Raw genomic sequence first — 25,085 nt, 5'->3', positions numbered from 1 at the left:
ATGCCTCTTACCGGAGGACTTGGAGCCTGACGACCGATGTCCACTCCCGGAGCTGTGAGGGTTCCGACCCCGCGACCCGTCCCTCGACCTCCTGTGGGACCGGGACCTGGAACGGCGCGGGCCGACTGCCGTAGTTCCAGTCGCTTGCGGGACCGCTCCCGCCTAGCTTTAGACGTCAGGGCCCGGGTGTCGGAGCAGGTGCGGTCGCACCTGGAACAGGGTTTAAACCTGGGCATCCCTACCGGCACCGTAGGAGTCGAAGACTCGAGAAAAGAAATGATCAAAAAGATCAAAAAGTTTAGTCAAAAAAGACTAAAGGGTAGAGCTTCTCCGGATCTGCGCTAGCTGGTGCGGAAAAAAGAACTGACGTCAGCGCACATGGGCGGCGTCTATGTACTCCGACGACGTCATTCCGGCGTTAACGACGCCGACGACGGACGCGGAGCCGCGGACGACGCCTGCCGGCGCGCAGGGGTATTGCTACGCAAAATTTTCCGGATCCAGTCTGACGCCTGGGGATATTCTAAGGTAAGGAATCTATCACTAACGTGTCTCTTTCAGATCTTCAATATGGTGATGCATGCAAGATAAGCGGACCTTTACCTGTAGATAGACAGACCTGTTGAGAGCAGTAGCTGCATGATCAATGAGAAATCTATTAATCTGAAGCTGCTACAAAGCTGTTACTTAACCTTCTGCCAGCCAGAATAAATCTTCAGGTAGGACCTCAGCATTTTTTTCTTAGCTTTCCCTCCATTTGGGACATTGTATGCAGCAATTTTTGATGCTGCACTGCCGCCGGTTGTACCCCAGGCCAAATTCTTTGTCTAGAACAGAAGACACAAGAGGAGACGGACCATACCACTTTCCTAGAACTGCCGCAGCCACTGATGACTGGGCAGGACGCTCACCCATCAAGTAACAACACATACTCATGTCAGGACCAACAAGGGAGACATGCTTAATCTCCATTTTGAGGAACTTGGCCAAAAGCTGACTGAACTCTAAGGGATTTATCTTCGAGAACCTAATCACCATAGGAATACTGCACTGTGGTTACAATGCAAGAGCACCACTTGTAAGAAAGTGCCCTCTTTTTGCATGGTTGCTCCCACTTTTTGCTAAACTGCTGATGTACTTTGACTGAGTGTGCCCTGGTCTCCTACCAAAGAGGTACCCAGCGCCTATGTTCTTTCCCTAAACGGCATTGAAGACAAAACCCAATTGGCATTTTTTGGCCTCAGGGCAGTCCCTTGTAAATGGTACCACTGGCCCTGAGGGAACTGTAGCCAGGGAAGGCCCCTAAGGGCTGCAGCACTCATTGTGCCACCCTTAGAGGCCCTGTACCTTTACACACACACACACACCGCCTTTGAAGGATGCTCGTTTTGGTGCAGAGCAAAGTTAAGCGTCGACATGGCACAAATCCCTGTGCGCCATGCCTACAACCCACTGCCCTGGCATAGGTCAGCCATCCCTTTAACTGGGTGCACTATACCAGTGGTGAGGGCACAGGTGCATGAGCCCTGTACAACTACAGTGTCTAAGCCAAGTCTTAGACAATGTAAGTGCAGTAATGCCATTAAGAGTATATTTAGCTGGGAGTTTGTCATTACAAACTCCACAGTACCGTAATGGCTTTACTGAAAACTGGGAAGTTTGGTATCAAACTTCTCAGCACATTAAACCCACACTGATGCAGTGTGGGATTCAATGAAAAAATGCACACAGAGGGCATCTTAGAGATGCCCTTGAAAAACGACATAACACTAGTGTCCAAGCTGAGTGGTTACTCGCCAGCTCCCACCACCGGACATGCTTCTGGACCCCTGGATCAAGAGCCTGCTGCTCTCAAGTATCTGAAACAATGCATATCCTGGGACGAGGTGCCAAGCCTCCTCCCCCAGGATGGGCAGGGTCCACCAAGGGGAAGCTTCAAAGGCTTGTCGCCTTTGTGAGATTCCCCATGACGTTTGCTGCCCCCAGCAACTGGTCCCCACCGTTTCTAATCCCCACTTTGGGTGGTAGAACCAGCGGGAAAACTAAGTGAGGAAGGGAGGTGTGCCCACCTTTGCCAACCTCACCCTTCAGGTGGGGGAGGCGAGGTGCAACACAACTCTTAGTCCCAGCCATCTTGCAGATGGGGGGAGCCAGCCAACCAGAGTGAAGCATGTGCCCCCCTCACACTTGAGGGTGGCGTAATAGGGGGTGTACCCACCGCAAGTAAGGAACCAATTGGTCCCAACCTTTACTTACCAGTAACGCCCCAAAATCTAGTATTTAGGGGCACCTCCAAACCTTGCCTTCTCAGACAAGAAACGACCAAGAAGAAAAGAAGAAGAAGGACCGAACAGCGGTGTTGAAGCTAAGAAGAGGCAGACACCCACTGACTTGGCCCCAGCCCCACCGGCCTATCCCCACCTCAAACCTGCAGAAGTGAAATTCTGTTGTATCCTGCAGCCAGCAACCTCAAGAACCCAGAGGACCAGCCCTGCCTTGAAAAAAAAGAAAAAAAACTTTCTCCCGTGAACACAGGATTTTTTCACCCACAGACTATGGCTCCGGCTAAATCCGCGAGTCTGCACCCGTCGCCCACGGCCCAACACGAGGAGGTGGTCTCTCCTGCAATTCTGACCCAAGATCTAGTGTTCTCTGACCTGCCTCGAATCCACCAGCGAAGCCTGCAGCCTCTTTCTGGAGGATCCCCTCGACCCGAGCTGGTAAGAGAAACCAGACTCCTAAAGACACTCCTGCACCCGAAGCCGCACGGCCTTGGGTGTCCCAACCAACGGTGTCCCAGCATCCCCAGGCATCCAAACTTAGCTCTCCAACTGGTGGTCACCTCCAGAAGATCTTCGTCTCGAGCCTGCAGTCTTTGTTGAAACCGGAGAATCTCCACTGAAACCAACAGGGCACCCAACACCAAAACAGCACCCTGCATGCAGGCGCCCCTGCGGGTGCACTTTGTGTGCTAAACAGGATTCCCCTTTGCCCTGAGCCTAACACCTGGAGCTTTGCTTCCACTACCCAGTGGCCTGCTTGTAAGCAGTCACCAACCAGAGGCCCACTATCCCCCGTTGGATAAGACTGGACCTCATCACTCTGCACCCGGCCGCCCTAGTGCAGCTGAAGATGTTTTGAGAGTGCATCCTATACCCTGGGTGAACCCTTGTTCTACTCCCAGAAACTCAACCCCAAAGACCGAGAACTTACCTGGTAACCGATAATTTCATTTCTCTCCAAAGGAAGCCATTGACTGTTTTTCTCTGAAGTGTGGAGTTGATCTGTATGGAAACCTAAATAATTACAAATGTGCAAAACTGATTTTACTTACCTTTTCTCTAGGAAATGTCCCAGTGTGATATCTAGGCATATCACACTGAATAGAAAAAATAACGTAATAATATTTTTGATACAAACAAAATGGTCTGACTTCAGTCTACGAGTGTGTGACATCATTTGCTGCCTGAGTGTGTACAAGAAATGCTTAACACTACCCTCTGATAAAGCCTTATTGCTCGCCCATACTACCACAAAAAGAGAGTAAGGTGTCATCTACTTTTACCTCTGCCTACCTTTGGAGTTCCACTGCACTCTGTACACACTATACCTCATTTCTGTATAGTATATACAGAGCCAGCTTCCTACAAGCTGTGGTTGTACCTTGGGTGCTAACTCGAACCCCTCTTTGTTCTGAGTTGAAGTCCAGGAGCTTTGCTCCCTCAACCTTGTGGCCTCCTCATGAGCAGTCACCAACCGAAGCCACCAACACTAGACCTAAGCACTCTGCACCTGGCCGCCCTAGTGTAGCTGAGTGCGCTTTGACAGTGCATCCTTGACCATGGGGAAACCATTGTTCTAACCCCAGAAACTCACCCCTCAATACAATTTACTAACCTGCAAAATGATAACCCTATTTTCCTCCATAGAATTGCACGGACTGTTTACCTCTGAAAGTGTCGAGGGTGTTTTGTATGGGAATCTGAGGAACTGTGTTTTGAGAAAAACTGTTATACTTACCTTTTTATCTAGGAAATGTCCCAGTGTGATATCCAGGCATGGGAGGTTGAAGTGGATCCACTACATCCACACCTACCCTTTCAAAGGGAACCCCACCCACTGGTGGTGGAATTAACGGAGCCTTTGGGTGTCCACCTGTTTTGCCACTGGCTTGACAGGTGACACAGGAGCCTGTACCTTCTGGGACATCTGGGGCCAGTAAAAGAGTTTGCCAGCTCCTGTGTCACCTGTCAAGCCTGTGACAAAACAGGTAGCTACCCAAAGGCCCCCTTAATCTCACTACCAGTGGTTGGGGTTCCCTTTGAAAGGGTAGGTGTGGGTCCACTAGTGGGTCCACTTCAACCTCCCACAGCCTCAGGGACAGAAACCCAGCCTCCAACACAAGCCCCCCAGCCCGAAGGCCAGGTGACGCAGCCAAACCTGAGAGAGTCTTCCAAGTCTTTCAGGCAAGGAAGAGTAGAAGAAGTGGTTTGAAAGTTGCAGGGCCTATTCTGTCTTAAATCCTTCTGTCCAGGTCAGTCCCTTGGGGGAGATGGCCTACCTCAACAATTTTAGGACCCAATTCCCAATACTCCTTTACTAGCTCTTCAATGTCTTTACACCATCTTTTTAGTTTGGGTTCAGAGGTGCCTGCCTCTGCAAATTCTAACTTAGCAAGCGCAAAAACCCAGCTTACCCACAGAGGCTACTGACAGCTTGAGTAACCCCACCATGACCAATAGTGTCAGGGGGCCTACCTTGCTATTTGGCATGGGACTAGACCACCAATCCAAGGACAGTGCTGCAATGAAGGCTAACACCCAGCAGAGGCCACTGGCAGCTGTCAGTGCCCAGAACCACACCTATAGTTCTTCACTTGTAGGTGAGGAGGGTAACTTACAGGCTTCTTCGGATTCTGGAGGTCTGTATGCTGTTTTAGGGTGGGGGCACTACACTTTGTAGTGAACACCCTTCTTTCACCATCAGTTCTGTCAGCTGAGGAGCCATCAACTCAGGCCGGACAGTTGCCTGACTAATCAGGTCTTTTTGTGGGCTAGGAAAGACTTCACCAGTGCCAACTTTGGAGTTCTCCCTTACTGGGATAGCATTTCCATGGCCCACTGGAACTGGGGCTAACAGTTGTCCGCCTTCCCTACACTGTCTTTTTTTTCTTTTGGGGCTCATCTGCACTAACTGAAGGTTCAGCCCCCCAGGTTCCTTGGATGAGGTCTGACACTGGACCAGTACCACACTTTGGCTCAGACCAAAGTATGAGCCAAAGACTATCACATTCTCTAACTAAGGGGCCCAGCTATTTCTAGGGGAATTAACGCCACAGGCCTAACAGTGGCCTCCCCATGTATAGCCCTTACTCTTTTTGTCTCCCATGAGACATACTGGTTTGAGAGTACCAACCGGTCATGCACAACAGTGTGACCGGCATATTCATCTCTGAGGGCACTACCAAAGTACGATATAGTGAGCACAGAATCCAGCAGAACCCTAAAGGTAGGCAGAGGTAAAAGCAGATAATGCCTTACTCTCTATCTGTGGTAGTGTGGGCGAGCATTAAGGCTTTATCAGAGGGTAGTGTTAAGCATTTATTGTACACACTCCGGCAAGGAATGATGTCACATACTCAAATGCTGAACTCAGAACAATTTGTTTATATAAAAAATGTATTTAGTTGTATTTTATTTCTAGAACCAAGCCAGGCCTTGTGTAGGTAACTGAAATAATACTTTTCAAAAACAATACAGTTGAATGCAGTTGTATGTACCTGTTTTGTATACAGGTAGGTCAATTATGTTTAAACAGTAGAGATTACTTTTCAGTTATTTTTCCGGTACTGTATGATTACTTTTTGGATTACTTTTCAGTTATTTTTCCGGTACTGTATGATTACTTTTTGGATTACTTTCCAGATTACTTTACTTAAAGGTTTGGGGCCTCCAAGGGCGACACAATAAGTGCTGCAGCCCTAAGAGGCCTTCCCAGGTCACAGTGCCCTTGGTACCCATGGTACCTTTCACAAGGGACTTGCATGTGGCCAGACAGTTGCCAATTTGGGTGGGCAACAGTACAGATTTAGGGAAAGAACATAGGCCCTGGGTACCTGGTTGGCAGGAACCCAGGGAACACTTAGTCAAAGAGCATCAACATCAGGCAAAAAATCGGGGGCAACCATGCAAATAGGGGCTCTTTCCTACTAAGTGTCCAGCCCACTTGCATCTTGAAGGTCTGCAAGAATGTTAGCCTCTTCATAAATGTCACCGCCATCACTATCCTCGTAGCACACTTGTTTGGAGTCTGAGAAACTGTAATGACATAGTTCAGGGTATTGTTTAGCTTCCCAATCTGATAAAACTATCAGACAAAGATCCAGCATCAGTAGCAGCAGCTATGCTTGAGCCTATGGTGTCTGCCTGTGTACCGCAGGCGTCGTCAGACGTTGCACCGGGCTCAATGACTGGGTTGATCTCAGGGTGAGGTCAAAGGGCATGTTTTTTAATGGACAGATCCACCAATAGGCCTCCGACAGGCTGCCATCTCAATTCTTCGAGCCAAAGGCACTCAAGTGGGATTCAGTGGGGTACCAAAAATGACTGCTATGGTCTCCTTCTGGAGTTGCATTTAGTCTGCTGTGGCAGCTCACTGAAGTAAGAGGTCATGTGGAAGCACATCAGCTGTCCACTCTGCAGGGGGTCTGAGGTCAAGAGGTACCTCGGAGTATCGCCCAACTGAGGGCGGTGTGAGTGGTGGGACGTTGGTGACCCAAATTTGGACTTCTTTTGTGATTTGTGTGACTTACCTGAACTCCCGGATCTCAATGTTGAGCAGTCCTGAGATCGGTCCCTGTAGTGAGAGTGCGGCCATGCTCTCTAGCTTGAGCGCTTCTGTGCCTTCATATGGAGCTCAGGGACTTTGAGTTTGGTTCTTGGATTCATTTTCATGCAAGAAGAGCACAACTTTGTGTCATGTGAGGTGCCGAGAGGCAGACATCGTGGCTTTCAGTCACCGACATCTGTTGGTGAGTCACACGACTGCTTAAAATCTGTTGTTTTAGGACCCATATCTGCACACTGGAAATAGAGTTTCAAGTTTTTTCATGAAGCAAAAGGTCATTCAGAGACAGCATTCCTTGCTGCAGATCAGCGCCGGAAGGCATGGACAGACAAGAACTGACATCAGTGTACGGGGTAGTGCATATATTGGGGACGTCACATCCGAGACGGAAGGCAGCCGACGTGGAGCCGCAAAACACCACATACCGATGCACGAGTAAACTGCTGTGCTGTAAAGTTTTCAGGCCCAGTCTGGTGCTTGGTGAAATTCACAAGGTGAGGAATCTTCGGTTAGAAGTTTCTATGAAAAACTGCTGTTTAGCATATGTGCTCCGATAATGTTTATAATCTAGCTAGGTAACTTTGTACATTTTACCGTCCAAGGGCAGTGATAGTAAAATCTATTTGCAAGGTGGTAGTAAGGGATTGAAACCCACATACGGACTAACAGTAATCACACTTAAAAAACTATAGGACTAGTCAGATTTATCTATCTTAAGCGAGTTAAAGACCTAATTTATAGTAGAGCCGTATGGAACGGAGTCCTAAAAATGTGAGCAATGAATCCTAGCACAACATACATGCTTTTTTCCAGCCCCATCATCAATGCGGCCATCCATCTTTGCAAAAGAAAATACCTGTATCTAAAATCAAGACCACTAAAAATGTTTACTATACTAACAATCAAAGCTATGAATGTATAAATGAACATCACTACTATATATCAAGACTATTGAAAAGGGTGGGTTGTACAGTTAAAACGAAATTTCTGTATTTGGTCTACATCAATTGGGAATACAGAAGTGGCAATATTCGGGAATGTTTCAATTAGTTGCCAACATGTTTTAAGGTGGGGCCAATAAAATACACCCAAATTAATAGCAGGATACATAACACCAATCTGTAGAATGACAAGGTACCTCCATGCAGTGATAAGCAGGGATATGATGCCCTCATTAAATCCTTAAGCAATCCGTCTGCATGCTCTTGCTTGTCGACAAATATAATGACAGATCCTTTCTCCTGGTTGTTTCCCAACAATTCAAGCAGCTTCAAAAACTTTTTATCTTCTTCTATGACAATCTGAAACAATCACAAAAAATACAAAAATAAACTGTTGTCCAGACATAAGCTAGCAGCAAAGAAAGAATGGCAAAGGTACAGTGGGATGCATTTTATGGATTTAAAGCTTAGGAACAGATTACACAAATTAACAAACTACCTCCTAATAGAAATTCTAACTAAGATTCTGTTACACCACTGAAATATTGCCCAAGTGCATGGTTACCTTGTTAGACAAGGTAATAATGAGTTTGTCAACAATCCATCCATAATGCTCAGAGTTCTTTCCTGATAACTGTGTTATTTTATTTATAATCTGAACTGCAGAGAATCTTGATATGGCATCCGAGTCTCTTACTACACGAGTACTTGAGTGACACAGAGTAGGATCTCCACCACCACGGAGGATATCTGACAACTCAAACTTGAACGTAAGAGCATTAAAGACGATGGGCCGCATTACAAGCCCACTGTTGCCTGGTGGGATTACTGCACAGTGCTGGACTATTACAAGTGTCAGGCTAGAATAATGAAAAACAAAGGATGCGGAAATACCACACTGTTTCTGCATGTTGTTCCCAGTCAGGCCTTTTTCCAGGCACATTATCTACTAAAAGCTAAACGCAGAAGGATTTGTGCCCAGAAATACTGTCCACTTGTAATCGAGAGGATTTCAACCAAGACAGACACCATTTGATTTTTTATTAGGATCCTGCTTTTATGGTCATTGTCGAGCTCAAACCAGTAGTTGCAGAAAGTGCTCTTTGGTATGGTGATAAAGAAACTTTCAAAAGGAATTAGATACTGATATCCATCATGGGTCTGGGCCCAAAGCATGTCAAAAAATGTACGTTACTGAAAAGGTAGCTAAGCATCAAACTCTACTGCCGTTGTCTTAAATGATGTAATTTCAGATGCCATCAGTGTTGTCAGAGAATGTCATGAGTGCTATAATGTGTGAGGTCATAATCAGTGCATGGTGAGGTTGCCAGTTATATTTACTTGAGTTAACTAGGACTTGTGAATTTCAGTGGTTCTTCGTGTTTAACATTTTTCACCCAACTATAACATCACATTAACCTTGGTTTTATTCAGTGAGTTGCTGCATTTTTTAATGTAACAATATAAAGAGGAGTCATTTTAAGTATGGCAGACCTACTGGCTTTGTTAAAGGGTCAGAACACCAAAATATAAAAGGCAGTCCTACTTGGTTTAACAGGAGGGGAGCACATCAACATATGTTAAACAGACCTATTGCTTTGTCAAACAATAACTAGAATCAAATGTATATTTTATAAATACACATATTGCAATGTTTAACTCTTTCACTGCTGGGACTTTCCCCCTCCACTGCCAAGCCTTTTTTCTTTTGCTATTTGGGGTAATTGCCGCTTAGGCCTCCATAACTTCTTGTCCACATAAGTTATCCACACCAAATTAGCGTCCTTCTCCAACATCCTGTGGATTTCTAAAGGTATCCAGGGCTTGTGGATTCACTGGAGGGGACTGAGAAAAGACCCAAAATATTGGTACACTTTGTGTTTTTGGGAAAAATGTGCTCTAAATAAGTGTTTGTATTACTCATAATAATGGCATCAACGAACGGTTTGAAGTGGTAAAGCCACCATCTTCCCATCTTTCAGAAACATGCAGAGATGAATAAAAAAAAATTAATAAAGTTTTGGCATTTTTCAAAGAGGTAGCTAATTTTTCCTATTTTTGTGCTTTCAATCAACTTCCGTTTATTAGTGCAAAACAGTGTGAAAGCCATGGGTGAACATCCGGGAAAGCTATAAATTTTCGAAAATTAGGCAAAATACCGAATTCAGCAAGAGGTCATAAGTATAGATCCCTCAAGGTTTTCCCAAAAGAAACCAACTGCTGAAATAAATAAATATTGAAAACCAGTAGGAAAAAACAGTAATTTGTGACAATGTTTTCATCTGTAACTTTGTCATGATAGCCGATTTACAAAAGCAATGCACCATTACATTTGATAGACCCTCTGGTTGTGGGGATATATATTATTCCAAGAACCAGAGGTACCCAGAGATGCGCTGCACCGTACAATGGTTTTTCAGTGTACAGAGTATAGACCAATTAATTTGGTGAGAAACTGAACACGCCCCTCCCCCCTCCCGGGGTCGGCTCATGCTATGTACTGGGGTGAGGACATAGCACTTTGCCTTTGCTTGGCGGGAGCAGACAGGCCGTGGAGGATGGGTCTCGGGGCCAAAATCGGCATTGAGAGAGGGGCGGTGTGGCTCCCCCACCTCCACTGAATTTTGACCAGGTCCAGAGGCTGGGGTCCCTGGGGCCAAATTCGCCAACCCCCTGTTTTAAACAAAGGGATCCTAACGAACAAGTTACTTACCTTCGGTAACGCTTTTTCTGGTAGATACAGTATCTGCCTGTGGATTCCTCACCTTGTGAATATCCCCCTTGCGCCAGCAACGTTCGGAAAATTGTTTGTAGCACGCCGGCGTGGACGACGTCATAGGAGCACGGCACTGCGCGCGACTCCGTCTGACGTCACCGACTCCTCATAAGGCACACGTCGACGTGATGACGTCAGTTCCGCCCTTTTTTCCGTGCCTTCGAGGCACCCGGACGGACCAACAAATATACATTACACGCAATTCAAAAACCGCACAAAAAGTGCATGGCAAAAGTATTAAATACTAGAAATATAAAAACATAAATACATAAACCCAGGTATAGCAGAGCGGACAACGGGGAGGAGGGTGGGCATGTGAGGAATCCACAGGCAGATACTGTATCTACCAGAAAAAGCGTTACCGAAGGTAAGTAACTTGTTCTTCTGATAGATACATCTGCCTTGTGGATTCCTCACCTTGTGAATAGAGTCCCACAGCAGTCCCCACTCCCGGAGGAGGGTGTCCACTCCGCTATACCAGGAAATCTTGGAGGACAGAGCGCGCAAAGTGGCAGTCCCTCCTCACCTCAGCATCCAAGCAGTAATGCTTCGCAAAAGTGTGGAGGGAGGCCCAAGTCGCGGCTCTGCAAATGTCCTCAACAGGAACACCTCTAGACAAAGCAGATGTTGCAGACTTCGCTCTAGTTGAATGAGCTTTAATACCCTCAGGAGGGTCCTTACCCGCCAGAGAGTAGCAAATCTTGATGCACAGGATAATCCACCTGGAAAGTGTGCGCTTGTGCACCGCTCTGCCCTTCTTGCAGCCAGCAAAACCCACGAAGAGCTGATCGTCAACACGATAGTCTTTAGTCCTATCAAGATAGAAACTAACTGCTCTCTTTGGGTCCAAGCGATGAAGACTCTCCTCCTCCTTGGAAGGGTGTGGGGGAGGATAAAAGGTAGGAAGGGTAATGGACTGTCCTAGATGGAAGGTGTTGGACTTGGCCTTTTTCCCCCAAAATTTTTCGCTTTTGACCCCCTTACCTAGGATGTCTCCCCCATGGGATTAAACCTGTATAGGCCATGAGTGGTGTGAGACACGTTGTAGAAAATGTAAAATTACATGTCATAATGTGAGCACTTGTAAATATCCCCCATTTTGAAAATGTATCTGACTAAAATGCTCTGTGATTTTAAAATGGATGCCATGGCCCTGGGTAGTACCGCCTGACTGCGTTAGGTTGGCGGTCTAGTTAATATTACCCAGCTACCCCTAGCTTTTGGAGGGAAAGCCTGGCACCCAGGGTGCTCACCCCCTTCCCTAGAACCAGATTAGGCCAGATTTGCCAACATTCTAGAAGGTCCTGGCACTGCCTGGGAGGAGGGTATAAATAGGGGGAAGTGTCACCAGAGGTTCAGTCAGCGCGGGGACAAAGAAGAGCGGGGACCTGCTGTGAGGTGCTACCGCCACATGGACCTGTGAGCTGGGCCCTGCACCCCTATGAACCCCCCCTCTACTGTCCCCATGGGCCCCTGATAAGGGAGGGCCCCTACCCAGGTCCCAGACACTGTGGGACCTTGAACTACGCCAGCGCTGAGAGAAAGAGGTGCCCAGAAGAGGAGGAATGCTGTGGGCTTGAGCCCCCCAGGAGGTGAGGAGTGTGCCCCTGGGGCTGGCTGTGGAACTGTGCCCTTTGTGTCTCAGGACCCTGGAAGTTGAGGAGTCCTGAGCGCTAGAAGATCGCAAAGCGCCCCCTGCCAGTGATAGCGCTGTGCCTGCTGTGTGGCCTGAGGAAGTTTGTGACTAAACAGCGCTGAGGGAGCTTACCCCTTGTTGTTGCGCGCGCTCTGCGTGAGGAGAAACTGACCAGAAGGGAGCCTACCCCTCATTGCTGTCCTCTGTGGAAGCGCTATAATGGTGAAGCGCTAGGAACTTGAATTGTGCCCTGCATAGCGCTGTGTGGTGAAGCGCTGGAGAAGTGTTAAGTTCCTGCCCCCCCCCCCCGCCCCCCCCCCCCCCCCCCCTCTGCGTGTTCTGAGGAAGGAGCTGAGGTTGTGGGCAGAGGGAGGAGCAGAGCGCTGTGAAGTGCGCCGTTTGCTGAGGAGGAATAGCGCTGGAGGAGCCTACCCTCGTTTTGGCGCTCTGTCTGCCATATAAATAATTAAATAAAGGGAGCCTACCCCTTTACCGCAGCCCGGGCACTGAGGGAACTGTGAGGAGAAACAGCGCTGAGGAGCCTACCCTCGGGTCAGCGCGCTGTCTGCATATAAATAATTAATTAAAAAGGGAGCCTACCCCTTGTGCCGCCGATATCACCGCCGCGGCCCGGCGCTGTCGAGGGGACCCCCCACTGTCGTGGGTGTCGTTGCGGCGGCCCCCGGTACCAGGAGAGGGCCGCCGAAGTGAAGGAAGGGCCGCGTTCGGCCCTGAGGCCGCCGACTCCCGCATCACGTGACGGGGGAGCCAGGCCGCGTCATCGGCCCGCCCCCACCGCGCACGGATTGGCCTGCGCGGCCGTGACCTGTGAGGCCGGGCAGGGATTGGTTGACGGCCCGGCAAGGCCAGAAGAGGCGGAATCGGAGCCCCGGGTCCCCGTGAGGAAGGAGGGGGACCCGGGTGAAGCGCTGGTAAGGGGCCCCCGTGGACGAAGGGGGAGCCCCGAGGAGAGACGCGACCGGAGCGGGAGGCCACCCCGCCGGTCTGAGCCCCACGCGAGGGGCCGGTGAAGAAGGCGGGCCCGGGGCACACTGTCGGTGCCAGTCCCGCCTCCCGACTAGAGGCAACCGGAGAAGGGAGCCGTGCGAGGTGAGAGGAAAGCCAGGCAGGCTTCCCCCCACGTGTGTTGAGACACTGCGTGTGTCCCCTGAGGCCTCCCTGAGGGTGGATCAACACCCCGGGCCCCTGTGAGGAAAGGAGGCCCGGGTGAGGCGAATATAGTGGCCCCCCAGGCCCCCGAGAGGAGGAGGGGCCCGAGTGTTGCCACAGAGAGGAGAGGCCTCGAGGCACATTGCCGGTGCCTGCCCCCTCCTCTGGAAAGGAGTCCTGCGACTCGAGGCACATTGTCGGTGCCTGGTGACCCCCCCCCCCTGCAGAGGACGCCCCGCAGGAGCCATCGAGGAGAGCCTGGTGAGTGGGGCTTGGATTTACCTGTGTGGAGGTCGGGGCACAGGGTCGGTGCTCGCCACAGGACTTGTGCTAGCCCCTGGAAACTGTACTGAGTTTCATTGGCCCTATTGATCCCCTTTTTAAGCCTCTAGACTGGGCCGGGACATTACTGAGGCCCCCCCGGGATTGGTACAGGGACAAGTTAACCCCTAGCTAGGTGTTAGGCCCTGCAGAGTGAAGGGCTGGGTAATTTAGCCTGGTTGTTAGTGGCTTGTTTCTCCCTGGGTCCTGCAAGGGTTAATTGCCATGTTTAATCCTAATTAGGATACTGGTTGCCTAGGGTAACGCAGCGTCTTCATGTTACCTGTCAAGGTGTGGTGCGCTTCCGTGCCTAGTTTGAGTTGTAGGCTGTTTACCCTGCTAAAGAGAATATGCTAATGTTATGCCTACACTAAGGTTTATAAGGTCCAGGTATACTGGAGATTTATACATGATGGGTGTTGGTGTGCTTTCGTGCCCCTTTAGTGCAGGTGTGCCTAAGCTGGCCTGACGAGTTATTCCAGGCCCCTGTTCATGCCCCATGTTAATGAGCAAGCCTCGCGGATTTATTCCAGGTGTTCCTGTTTATTGCATACTGTGATAACCTGTTGATATTCCCTTACAGGGGTGGGGATTGGCGTATTACGCCTGCAATGTATGTATGTTAATGCGGGATTTTGAAATTACAGCAACCCCCCGAGGATGAGAGCCTGAGTTGGCCCCGCCAGATTGGCCCCAGGTCTAATGTTCATTTAACCAACCACTTTTATTTCAGCTATGGACTTTGGACTCAACCCTTTTTATCCCCTGTAAATAATCCCCCTTTGAAGTACTTGGCTCTGGTGCCAGTTGGCGCCGTGTTATGATGACACTGTTAATGCATTTTTGCCTTGCAGGTTGGAGATACTAAACTGCTTAATTTTCCAACTCAAATTGGTGTCCTGCCTCTTTTGTAGTGTGCCTGGTGTGTTGACTGTGGGTACTGCGTGAATGCTTCACATGTCCTCGAAGTTTGGCCTGCCCGCTTGATGCCATGCTACCCCCTTTGAGACTTGGGCAACCCCCATTTCCAACATTTGGTGGCAGAGCGGTGGGATAGGACTTGTGTTTGCGCAGTACCACAGCGGCCACGGGTTACACTGCAAATAGAGCTTTGGATGTAATCCGAGCCTTGTTGTGGGGATTATTGTGTTTTTTGATTGCTTCCTCCTGAAGAGTGTTCTGAATTGTCCCCTTGTTCCACTGGGAGGGTGTGTCCCGGGTGTACCTCGCCACGATGGGGTTGATCTACCAGGAAGTGGAACTGATGGAATACACCGAACAGGAGGTGATAGACTTCCTCCTGGAGAGAGGGATACCCCCAGTAGGGAACATTAGGAGGAACCTGTTTCTCTATGAGGCCCTCAAGAGGGGAGAGCCCTTAGAGATTGATGGGGACTTATCTGACTACCCCCCCGAGGTGTTGAAGGGTCAGTGGGTTAGAGACCAGAAAGAGGGCTCCCCATCCAGAACCCTGGGAGGCAATTACTCCTATGAGGAGGAGGAAGAGTTTGAGAGGGCGGAGATGCCAGTAGCTGTGGAGGACACCGAAGATAGGGAGTCTCGCACTGGGTCCAGTCCTGGGAGCACTGCCCCATCCCTTTCCCTGTCCCCAGAAGAGTGGGTAGATAGGAGAGAAGAGAGGGAGTATCAGCTGGCGCTGGCAAAGCTCAGGCATGCCGAGGGCTTAGCGCAGCTGAGGGTAGAAGAGCAGCGCCTAGAGACTGAAAGAGTCCTAGCGCTGGAGAGGATGGCGGAGGCGGAGAGGGCCTTCGCCAGAGAGAGATCAGCTCAGGTGGGTAGGTTGTCCCCTGAGAGTAGTTTCAGGAGTCTGGATTCACCAAGGAGGGTGAGATCCAGTGGTGGCAGCGAGTGTAGGTCCAGTGCAAGGAGTCCCACTCCCGAAGCCCGAGAGACTGTGCCTGATTCCCCGGAAGAGGAGGACGGGTTAGTGTTGAGGGGCAGGGGAAAGCTGTCCCATCAGTCCTGGGGAGAATTTGAGGAGTGTTGGACTGTACTGGAGGATTGGGTGGTGAGGAGAGCAGTGGAGGATTGGGAAGGGCTGTGCCATGCCGTTATTCGGGAGCACATGCTGAGGAGTTGTTTCCCAAGACTGCGTCACCATCTGTTGCAGTGCGGGTTCTCAGACCCCAGGGAACTTGCACGGGAGGCAGACCTCTGGGTAAGTGCCAGAGCGTCTGGGAAGGCTGAGGGGAATGATCCCGAAGGGAGTGAGACGGGGAGGTGTCCCAAGGTACCCCAGCTGCGGCCACCAGGCCTGGAGTGTTCTTTAAGAGAACCCCAGCTTGGGAGGCTAGGCTGCCCCGATGTGTCATCCAGAGGGAGGGATCCCCTTATGTCAGGAGAACCCGGAGCATCATTAATCAGAGCTTCGGTGGTTCGGGGGACTGACCAGTCACAGGGTCTAGATCTTGGACTGGGGTTCCAGGTTCAGGAGTTGCCTGACCTGGAGGGTGGGGTTCCTGTAAGGCAGGTCCCTACCAAATTGACTCCATGGGGTACCACTTCCAGTGTGAGGGTGCGGAACTCTGGGAGGGGGTGCAGAGGGAGGAAGGTCTCTTCTCTGTCACCAGCTCAGCCACAGGGCGCGGATCCCGGGTTGGGTGGCCAGGGACAGGAGTTGCCTGCCCTGGTGGGAGGGACATCTGTAATCAGAGTCCCCCCGGAAGTGACTCCCAGGGGTACTTCTCCAGGTAGGAGGGTGCAGAATTCTGGGAGGGGGTGCAGGAAGAGGGAGGACTCGCCCCTGTCACCGGTTCAGCCTGTGGGTTTCGACTCCAGGTTGGGGAGAGAGTTGTGTGAGGGTGTCCCCAGGCGTAGGAGATGGAGGAACCCTAGGAGGAGAAGTAGGGGGAGGGGAGCCTCGCCCCTAAGGGCTGGTCATTCTGAGGGTGTAGACCCCAGGTGGGTGGACCAGTGGAAATTTGGAGAGAAGAGAGTGGTTCCAGAGTATCACAAGCCTGAGGCTAGAGCCTCCCACTCTAGGAAGGAGAAACATCCCACTAGGGAACACCAGTGGAGTGGTGCTGTTGGTGAAGGGAGGGTTGCGAAAGAGAACCATTGGGTTCCAGAGTGGAGGAGAGACTGCAGGTGCTCCTGTAGTTGCAGGCCTGCGTCCACCTTTTTCCGCCCCAAGCAGGGAAGCCCATCAAGGCATTGATGTGTCTACCCTGGCTTTTGGCTGGGGGGGAGTCGTGTTGGACTTGGCCTTTTTCCCCCAAAATTTTTCGCTTTTGACCCCCTTACCTAGGATGTCTCCCCCATGGGATTAAACCTGTATAGGCCATGAGTGGTGTGAGACACGTTGTAGAAAATGTAAAATTACATGTCATAATGTGAGCACTTGTAAATATCCCCCATTTTGAAAATGTATCTGACTAAAATGCTCTGTGATTTTAAAATGGATGCCATGGCCCTGGGTAGTACCGCCTGACTGCGTTAGGTTGGCGGTCTAGTTAATATTACCCAGCTACCCCTAGCTTTTGGAGGGAAAGCCTGGCACCCAGGGTGCTCACCCCCTTCCCTAGAACCAGATTAGGCCAGATTTGCCAACATTCTAGAAGGTCCTGGCACTGCCTGGGAGGAGGGTATAAATAGGGGGAAGTGTCACCAGAGGTTCAGTCAGCGCGGGGACAAAGAAGAGCGGGGACCTGCTGTGAGGTGCTACCGCCACATGGACCTGTGAGCTGGGCCCTGCACCCCTATGAACCCCCCCTCTACTGTCCCCATGGGCCCCTGATAAGGGAGGGCCCCTACCCAGGTCCCAGACACTGTGGGACCTTGAACTACGCCAGCGCTGAGAGAAAGAGGTGCCCAGAAGAGGAGGAATGCTGTGGGCTTGAGCCCCCCAGGAGGTGAGGAGTGTGCCCCTGGGGCTGGCTGTGGAACTGTGCCCTTTGTGTCTCAGGACCCTGGAAGTTGAGGAGTCCTGAGCGCTAGAAGATCGCAAAGCGCCCCCTGCCAGTGATAGCGCTGTGCCTGCTGTGTGGCCTGAGGAAGTTTGTGACTAAACAGCGCTGAGGGAGCTTACCCCTTGTTGTTGCGCGCACTCTGCGTGAGGAGAAACTGACAGGAAGGGAGCCTACCCCTCATTGCTGTCCTCTGTGGAAGCGCTATAATGGTGAAGCGCTAGGAACTTGAATTGTGCCCTGCATAGCGCTGTGTGGTGAAGCGCTGGAGAAGTGTTAAGTTCCTGCTTCCCCCCCCCCCCCTCTGCGTGTTCTGAGGAAGGAGCTGAGGTTGTGGGCAGAGGGAGGAGCAGAGCGCTGTGAAGTGCGCCGTTTGCTGAGGAGGAATAGCGCTGGAGGAGCCTACCCTCGTTTTGGCGCTCTGTCCGCCATATAAATAATTAAATAAAGGGAGCCTACCCCTTTACCGCAGCCCGGGCACTGAGGGAACTGTGAGGAGAAACAGCGCTGAGGAGCCTACCCTCGGGTCAGCGCGCTGTCTGCATATAAATAATTAATTAAAAAGGGAGCCTACCCCTTGTGCCGCCGATATCACCGCCGCGGCCCGGCGCTGTCGTGGGGACCCCCCACTGTCGTGGGTGTCGTTGCGGCGGCCCCCGGTACCAGGAGAGGGCCGCCGAAGTGAAGGAAGGGCCGCGCTCGGCCCTGAGGCCGCAGACTCCCGCATCACGTGACGGGGGAGCCAGGCCGCGTCATCGGCCCGCTCCTGCCGCGCACGGATTGGCCTGCGTGGCCGTGACCTGTGAGGCCGCGCAGGGATTGGTTGACGGCCCGGCAAGGCCAGAAGAGGCGGAATCGGAGCCCCGGGTCCCCGTGAGGAAGGAGGGGGACCCGGGTGAAGCGCTGGTAAGTGGCCCCCGTGGACGAAGGGGGAGCCCCGAGGAGAGACGCGACCGGAGCGGGAGGCCACCCCGCCGGTCTGAGCCCCACGCGAGGGGCCGGTGAAGGCGGGGCCGGGGCACACTGTCGGTGCCAGCCCCGCCTCCCGACTAGAGGCAACCGGAGAAGGGAGCCGTGCGAGGTGAGAGGAAAGCCAGGCAGGCTTCCCCCCACGTGTGTCCCCTGAGGCCTCCCTGAGGGTGGATCAAAACCCCGGGCCCCTGTGAGGAAAGGAGGCCCGGGTGAGGCGAATATAGTGGCCCCCCAGAGGAGGAGGGGCCCGAGTGTTGCCACAGAGAGGAGAGGCCTCGAGGCACATTGCCGGTGCCTGCCCCCTCCTCTGGAAAGGAGTCCTGCGACTCGAGCACATTGTCGGTGCCTGGTGACCCCCCCCCCCCCCTGCAGAGGACGCCCCGCAGGACCTATTGAGCCCCGCAGGAGCCATCGAGGAGAGCCTAGTGAGTGGGGCTTGGATTTACCTGTGTGGAGGTCGGGGCACAGGGTCGGTGCTCGCCACAGGACTTGTGCTAGCCCCTGGAAACTGTACTGAGTTTCATTGGCCCTATTGATCCCTTTTTTAAGCCTCTAGACTGGGCCGGGACATTACTGAGGCCCCCCCGGGATTGGTACAGGGACAAGTTAACCCCTAGCTAGGTGTTAGGCCCTGCAGAGTGAAGGGCTGGGTAATTTAGCCTGGTTGTTAGTGGCTTGTTTCTCCCTGGGTCCTGCAAGGGTTAATTGCCATGTTTAATCCTAATTAGGATACTGGTTGCCTAGGGTAACGCAGCGTCTTCATGTTACCTGTCAAGGTGTGGTGCGCTTCCGTGCCTAGTTTGAGTTGTAGGCTGTTTACCCTGCTAAAGAGAATATGCTAATGTTATGCCTACACTAAGGTTTATAAGGTCCAGGTATACTGGAGATTTATACATGATGGGTGTTGGTGTGCTTTTGTGCCCCTTTAGTACAGGTGCTGTCACTCTTGCACTCCCTGTCACTCTCGCACTCCCTGTCACTCTCGCACTCCCTGTCACTCTCGCACTCCCTGTCACTCTGGCACTCCCTGTCACTCTGGCACTCCCTGTCACTCTGGCACTCCCTGTCACTCTGGCACTCCCTGTCACTCTGGCACTCCCTGTCACTCTGGCACTCCCTGTCACTCTGGCACTCCCTGTCACTCTGGCACTCCCTGTCACTCTGGCACTCCCTGTCACTCTGGCACTCCCTGTCACTCTGGCACTCCCTGTCACTCTGCACTCCCTGTCACTCTCGCACTCCCTGTCACTCTCGCACTCCCTGTCACTCTCGCACTCCCTGTCACTCTCGCACTCCCTGTCACTCTCGCACTCCCTGTCACTCTCGCACTCCCTGTCACTCTCGCACTCCCTGTCACTCTCGCACTCCCTGTCACTCTCGCACTCCCTGTCACTCTCGCACTCCCTGTCACTCTCGCACTCCCTGTCACTCTCGCACTCCCTGTCACTCTCGCACTCCCTGTCACTCTCGCACTCCCTGTCACTCACTGTCACTCTTGCACTCACTGTCACTCTCGAACTCACTGTCACTCACTGTTGCACTCACTGTCACTCTCGCACTCACTGTCACTCACTGTCACTCCCGCACTCACTGTCACTCTCGCACTCACTGTCACCAACAGAAGGACCCTTTTCCCTCCTGAGGCGGAAGCCGGGAGGTCTCTCTCTTTCACTTTGGCTTGACACACTAGGAATTTTAATTTTAACTTTGTTTTGCTCGTGCTTGATTAAAAAGCACTTTTTAAAACTTGCATCTCCCTAGCGTGCTCTTTAGCGCTTGATCAAAATGCGCTTCAGAATAGAGACTCCTCAGCGCTCCTAAGCGCTCTGTGCCCCTCCCCTACCCCGGACCGCCCTCGGCTGAGCATCGACGCCGAGGGCTGGGATTCGATCTTGGCGGCCATATTGGGGGTGGGCCAGGCGAATCGCTCGCTCTAGCAGCGCTATAAAAAGGAATTAGGGACTAATACGCCAGCGATTACCAACAGAAGGACCCTTTTCCCTCCTGAGGCGGAAGTCAGGAGGTCTCTCTCTTTCACTTTGGCTTGACACACTAGGAATTGTAATTTTACCTTTGTTTTGCTCGTGCTTGATTAAAAAGCACTTTAAAACTTGCATCTCCCTAGCGTGCTCTTTAGCGCTTGATCAAAAAGCGCTTCAGAATAGAGACTCCTCAGCACTCCTAAGCGCTCTGTGCCCCTCCCCTACCCCGGACCGCCCTCGGCTGAGCATCGACGCCGAGGGCTGGGATTCGATCCTGGCGGCCATTTTGGGTGTGGGCCAGGCGAATCGCGCGCTCTAGCAGCGCTATAAAAAGAACGGTCATGACTCCGCGCAGCGGACGCGTACTGCGGACGCGCCGGACCTGCGCCGGAGTCGTGCCAGAGTCATGCCCGTTTGCGCCCGTTCGCGCACAGTCGGGCCCATGGCCCAAGACCCCTGATATATCAGCCCCATGCCCTTTAACATACTCCCGCTTGACACTACTCTCGCTCAATAGGGTGCTTCCATCATCATGCAGCCATTCGATGGACCTTGGGTTCGGTGGCTTCTCTTGCAATCACTGCTCTTTTAAGGCTACGGAGGCCACCACCAATACTACACTAATTCCTAAAAATAGGACAGTAGATACTGCTTTAACGATGGCACTGGTTAATTGCCATTCTTTACCAAAGCACGCCACGGAAATCGCCCTATTAATCGAAGATTTGAACGAGGACATTCTGTTTTTAACAGAAACGTGGCTCGGCTCGTCCTCCGGCCCCGACATCGTCCGAGCCCTACCTGCTGGATATTTGATCCAACACAGGGATCGAGAACTTAAAGTTGGCGGAGGGATCGCCATTTTATACAGGGAACACTCAGCTTGTCGCTTGATCGACAGCACCATCCCAGACTGCGAGAGTACACAATTTTCCATCACCCATTCCTCAGAACTTTTAATCTCTGGTCTCTTAATCTACCGTCCACCTGGCCTGATTGGTCAATTTATAGAAGGGCTAACTGAAACTATTCTGGTATCAGCCAGTACGGTCTCTAATTTCATAGTGCTAGGAGACTTGAACCTCCATTTTAACAATCCTTTGGACACCATTGCCACGGAATTAACCAAAGATTTAGCTGCATGCCAACTCAATTTGATTGTTCGGCACCCTACTCACTCTAAAGGGAATCTCTTAGATCCAATATTCTCCAACGTTGCAGAATTGTCTACATCTGAACCATATTCTATCCCCTGGTCAGACCATATGGTAATCCCTTTTTCATGGAAAATTAATAGACCTTGCACCAAACAACCCTCCCATAAAACCTTAGGTAGGCGCTGGACAAAGTTAGAACCCAGCGACTGGATAGAATCTCTGAAGCAGAACGAACCTATGGCCAACCAGAATATTGATAGGGCCAATACAGACTTCAACCAATGGATAGAACAATCATTGGATAGTGTGCTCCCTAAAAAATGTATTTCAAATAAAAAAAGGTCCGAATAAACAGCCTTGGTTCAACTCAGACCTAAGGTCCCTTAAACAGGAATGCAAACGAGAGGAAAGACAATGGCGAAAACACTTCGACGAGGAGAAGAAAATTAAATACAAACTTACAATAAAGAAATATAAATCTGCACTTAATGTAGCCAAATCCACCTTTTATGCTGAAAAAATTGAAAAATCTACTAATGCTCCCAGAGAAATGTTCAGAATAGTAAAAGCTTTGGTAAGGGCCCCCGACCCCCCCTCATCTGAGCTATCACCTGAAGAATCTGGTGCTCGTTGCAACGAACTAGCAAGTTTCTTTGCCACGAAAATCGAAAAGATTCTTCTTTCCCTCCCTCCACTCCCAGCAGCTGAATCCAACCCTCCTCCGAGGGATGACATCAATTCTACCCTACCTCACCTCCCATCCTTCCATCCGCTTAGTGACGAACTCTTCCCTTCCCTTTTCAACTCCATAAAAAGCGGTTCTCCACTTGATCCCGCTCCCATGTCCATCCTGAAATTAGCCCTACCCCATGTTAGTAAACACATCATTGACCTTGACAACACTTCCCTGGAATCTGGCATAGTACCTCAAGACTGGAAGCTAGCCATGGTAAAGGCCCTGTTGAAAAAGCCAAATCTCAACCCCGATGACTTTTCCAATTACCGCCCCATCTCCCTCCTTCCTGGCATCAGTAAGCTTACTGAAAAATGGGTGAACAAACAACTAGCATCTTATTTGGAGTCCTATGACCTGCTACACCCCACCCAAACAGGCTTCCGGAAGGGACAGGGAACCGAAACAGCTTTGTTGAGGGTGGTCGAGGCATCCAGGAGGATTCTGGACGCAGGTGGCAGCGCGGCCATTATCCTCCTGGACCTCAGTGCCGCCTTTGACAAGGTTAACCACCGTGTCCTCCTAGCCCGTCTAGAGAGAATTGGAGTCACAGGCAAGGCCCTTGAGTGGCTCGAGTCCTTCCTTAGTAACAGATTCTTTAAGGTCTTCTCAGACACCAACTGCTCCCTCCCAGTGCCATTACAGTGTGGGGTACCACAGGGCTCCTCCCTTAGCCCCACACTGTTTAATGTGTACATGGCACCTTTAGCAGAGGTAGTAGCCCCCTTCGGAATCCAGCTGGTAAGCTACGCTGATGACACCCAGCTAGTAGTCTCCCTTAACCAGGCGGAGTCCCCCCCGACCAATCTTTGCAGCTGCCTGGGAGCGGTTGCAGAGTGGATGGATGCATCCAACCTGAAATTGAATGGAGGGAAAACCGAGCTGATGCTGCTCGGAAGGAAGGCCACCTTCAACATCTTCTCTATGTGGCCTCCTTAACTGGGACCCGGGCCCACCCCAAAATCTGAGATAAAAAGCCTCGGGTTCTGGCTCGACACGGAATTGTCCTTCAAAATCCAGGCAAGAAAGACAGTGGCTACTTGTTTTGGTTTAATGAAAACCATCCGTAAAATCCTCCCCCAGTTACCCGAAACTGCTAAGAAAACCATAGTCCAGTCCCTCATTCTATCAAGGCTGGACTATGGGAATGCACTCTACCTAGGAGCCCCCACTTCAGTCACCCAACAACTTCAGATGGCCCAAAATTCCGCAGCAAGGCTACTTACTGGTACCAGCCATCGTACCTCAGCAGCACCTTCACTAAGGACCCTGCATTGGCTCCCAATAAAGGAGCAGGTCCATTTCAAAACCCTCTGTCTGGTCCATAAAACTCTCTTTGGGAATGCCCCCCCCCCAATCTTAAACTATATGATCAGACCATATATTCCATCTAGGGATCTTCTCTCTAAACAGCAAAACCTCCTCATAATACCCAGGACCAACAGAGCCCGATCTGGGGACTGTCTCTTCTCGCGAAATGCAGCAAGGCTGTGGAATGCCCTCCCTCTCCCACTTCGCCAAGAACCCAGCTTGATGGCATTTCGAAAAAAACTTAAAACAGCACTGTTTCCCAAGACATAGATGAGCTGGCTCCAATATCTCAGATCCTTGTCTATTCCTTCTGTTCAACATCAAGCGCTGGGATGCTTCCGAGTAGCCATGCGCTATACAAGAACCTCTTCAATTCAATTCGACTCTTGCACTCACTGTCGCTCTCGCACTCACTGTCGCTCTCGCACTCACTGTCGCTCTCGCACTCACTCTGCACGCACTAACTCTGCACTCAGGCTGCACTCACCGTCGCTCTCGCACTAACTCTGCACTCAGGCTGCACTCACCGTCGCTCTCGCACTAACTCTGCACTCAGGCTGCACTCACCGTCGCTCTCGCACTAACTCTGCACTCAGGCTGCACTCACCGTCGCTCTCGCACTAACTCTGCACTCAGGCTGCACTCACCGTCACTCTCGCACTCACCGTCGCTCTCGCACTAACTCTGCACTCAGGCTGCACTCACCGTCACTCTCGCACTCACCGTCACTCTCGCACTCACCGTCACTCTCGCACTCACCGTCACTCTCGCACTCACCGTCACTCTCGCACTCACCGTCACTCTCGCACTCACCGTCACTCTCGCACTCACCGTCACTCTCGCACTCACCGTCACTCTCGCACTCACCGTCACTCTCGCACTCACCGTCACTCTCGCACTCACCGTCACTCTCGCACTCACCGTCACTCTCGCACTCACCGTCACTCTCGCACTCACCGTCACTCTCGCACTCACCGTCACTCTCGCACTCACCGCCACTCTCGCACTCACCGCCACTCTCGCACTCACCGCCACTCTCGCACTCACCGTCACTCTCGCACTCACCGTCACTCTCGCACTCACCGTCACTCCGCACTCACCGTCACTCCGCACTCACCGTCACTCCGCACTCACCGTCACTCCGCACTCACCGTCACTCCGCACTCACCGTCACTCCGCACTCACCGTCACTCCGCACTCACCGTCACTCCGCACTCACCGTCACTCCGCACTCACCGTCACTCCGCACTCACCGTCACTCCGCACTCACCGTCACTCCGTCGGCGTATAAAGAAATACCGACCTGCCGCTGAA

At 51.5% G+C, this 25,085-nt stretch overlaps 1 protein-coding gene across 1 annotated transcript in view; it reads right to left on the bottom strand.

Moving 5' to 3' along the window:
- Positions 1–25,085, bottom strand: part of DDX46 (DEAD-box helicase 46) — a 970,300-nt gene that overhangs the window by 224,397 nt on the left and 720,818 nt on the right. The window contains exon 15 of the mRNA XM_086931496.1: positions 7,985–8,147. Coding sequence (XP_086787622.1) covers positions 7,985–8,147 — 163 coding nt within the window. The remainder of the gene's footprint in view (positions 1–7,984; positions 8,148–25,085) is intronic.

The sequence above is a fragment of the Lissotriton vulgaris genome, chromosome 7 (genome assembly GCF_964263255.1).
Source record: "Lissotriton vulgaris chromosome 7, aLisVul1.2, whole genome shotgun sequence".
Taxonomy (NCBI): Eukaryota; Metazoa; Chordata; class Amphibia; order Caudata; family Salamandridae; genus Lissotriton; species Lissotriton vulgaris.
The sequence above is the reverse complement of the archived record's forward strand: the minus strand, read 5'-3'. Positions and strand labels throughout refer to the sequence as shown.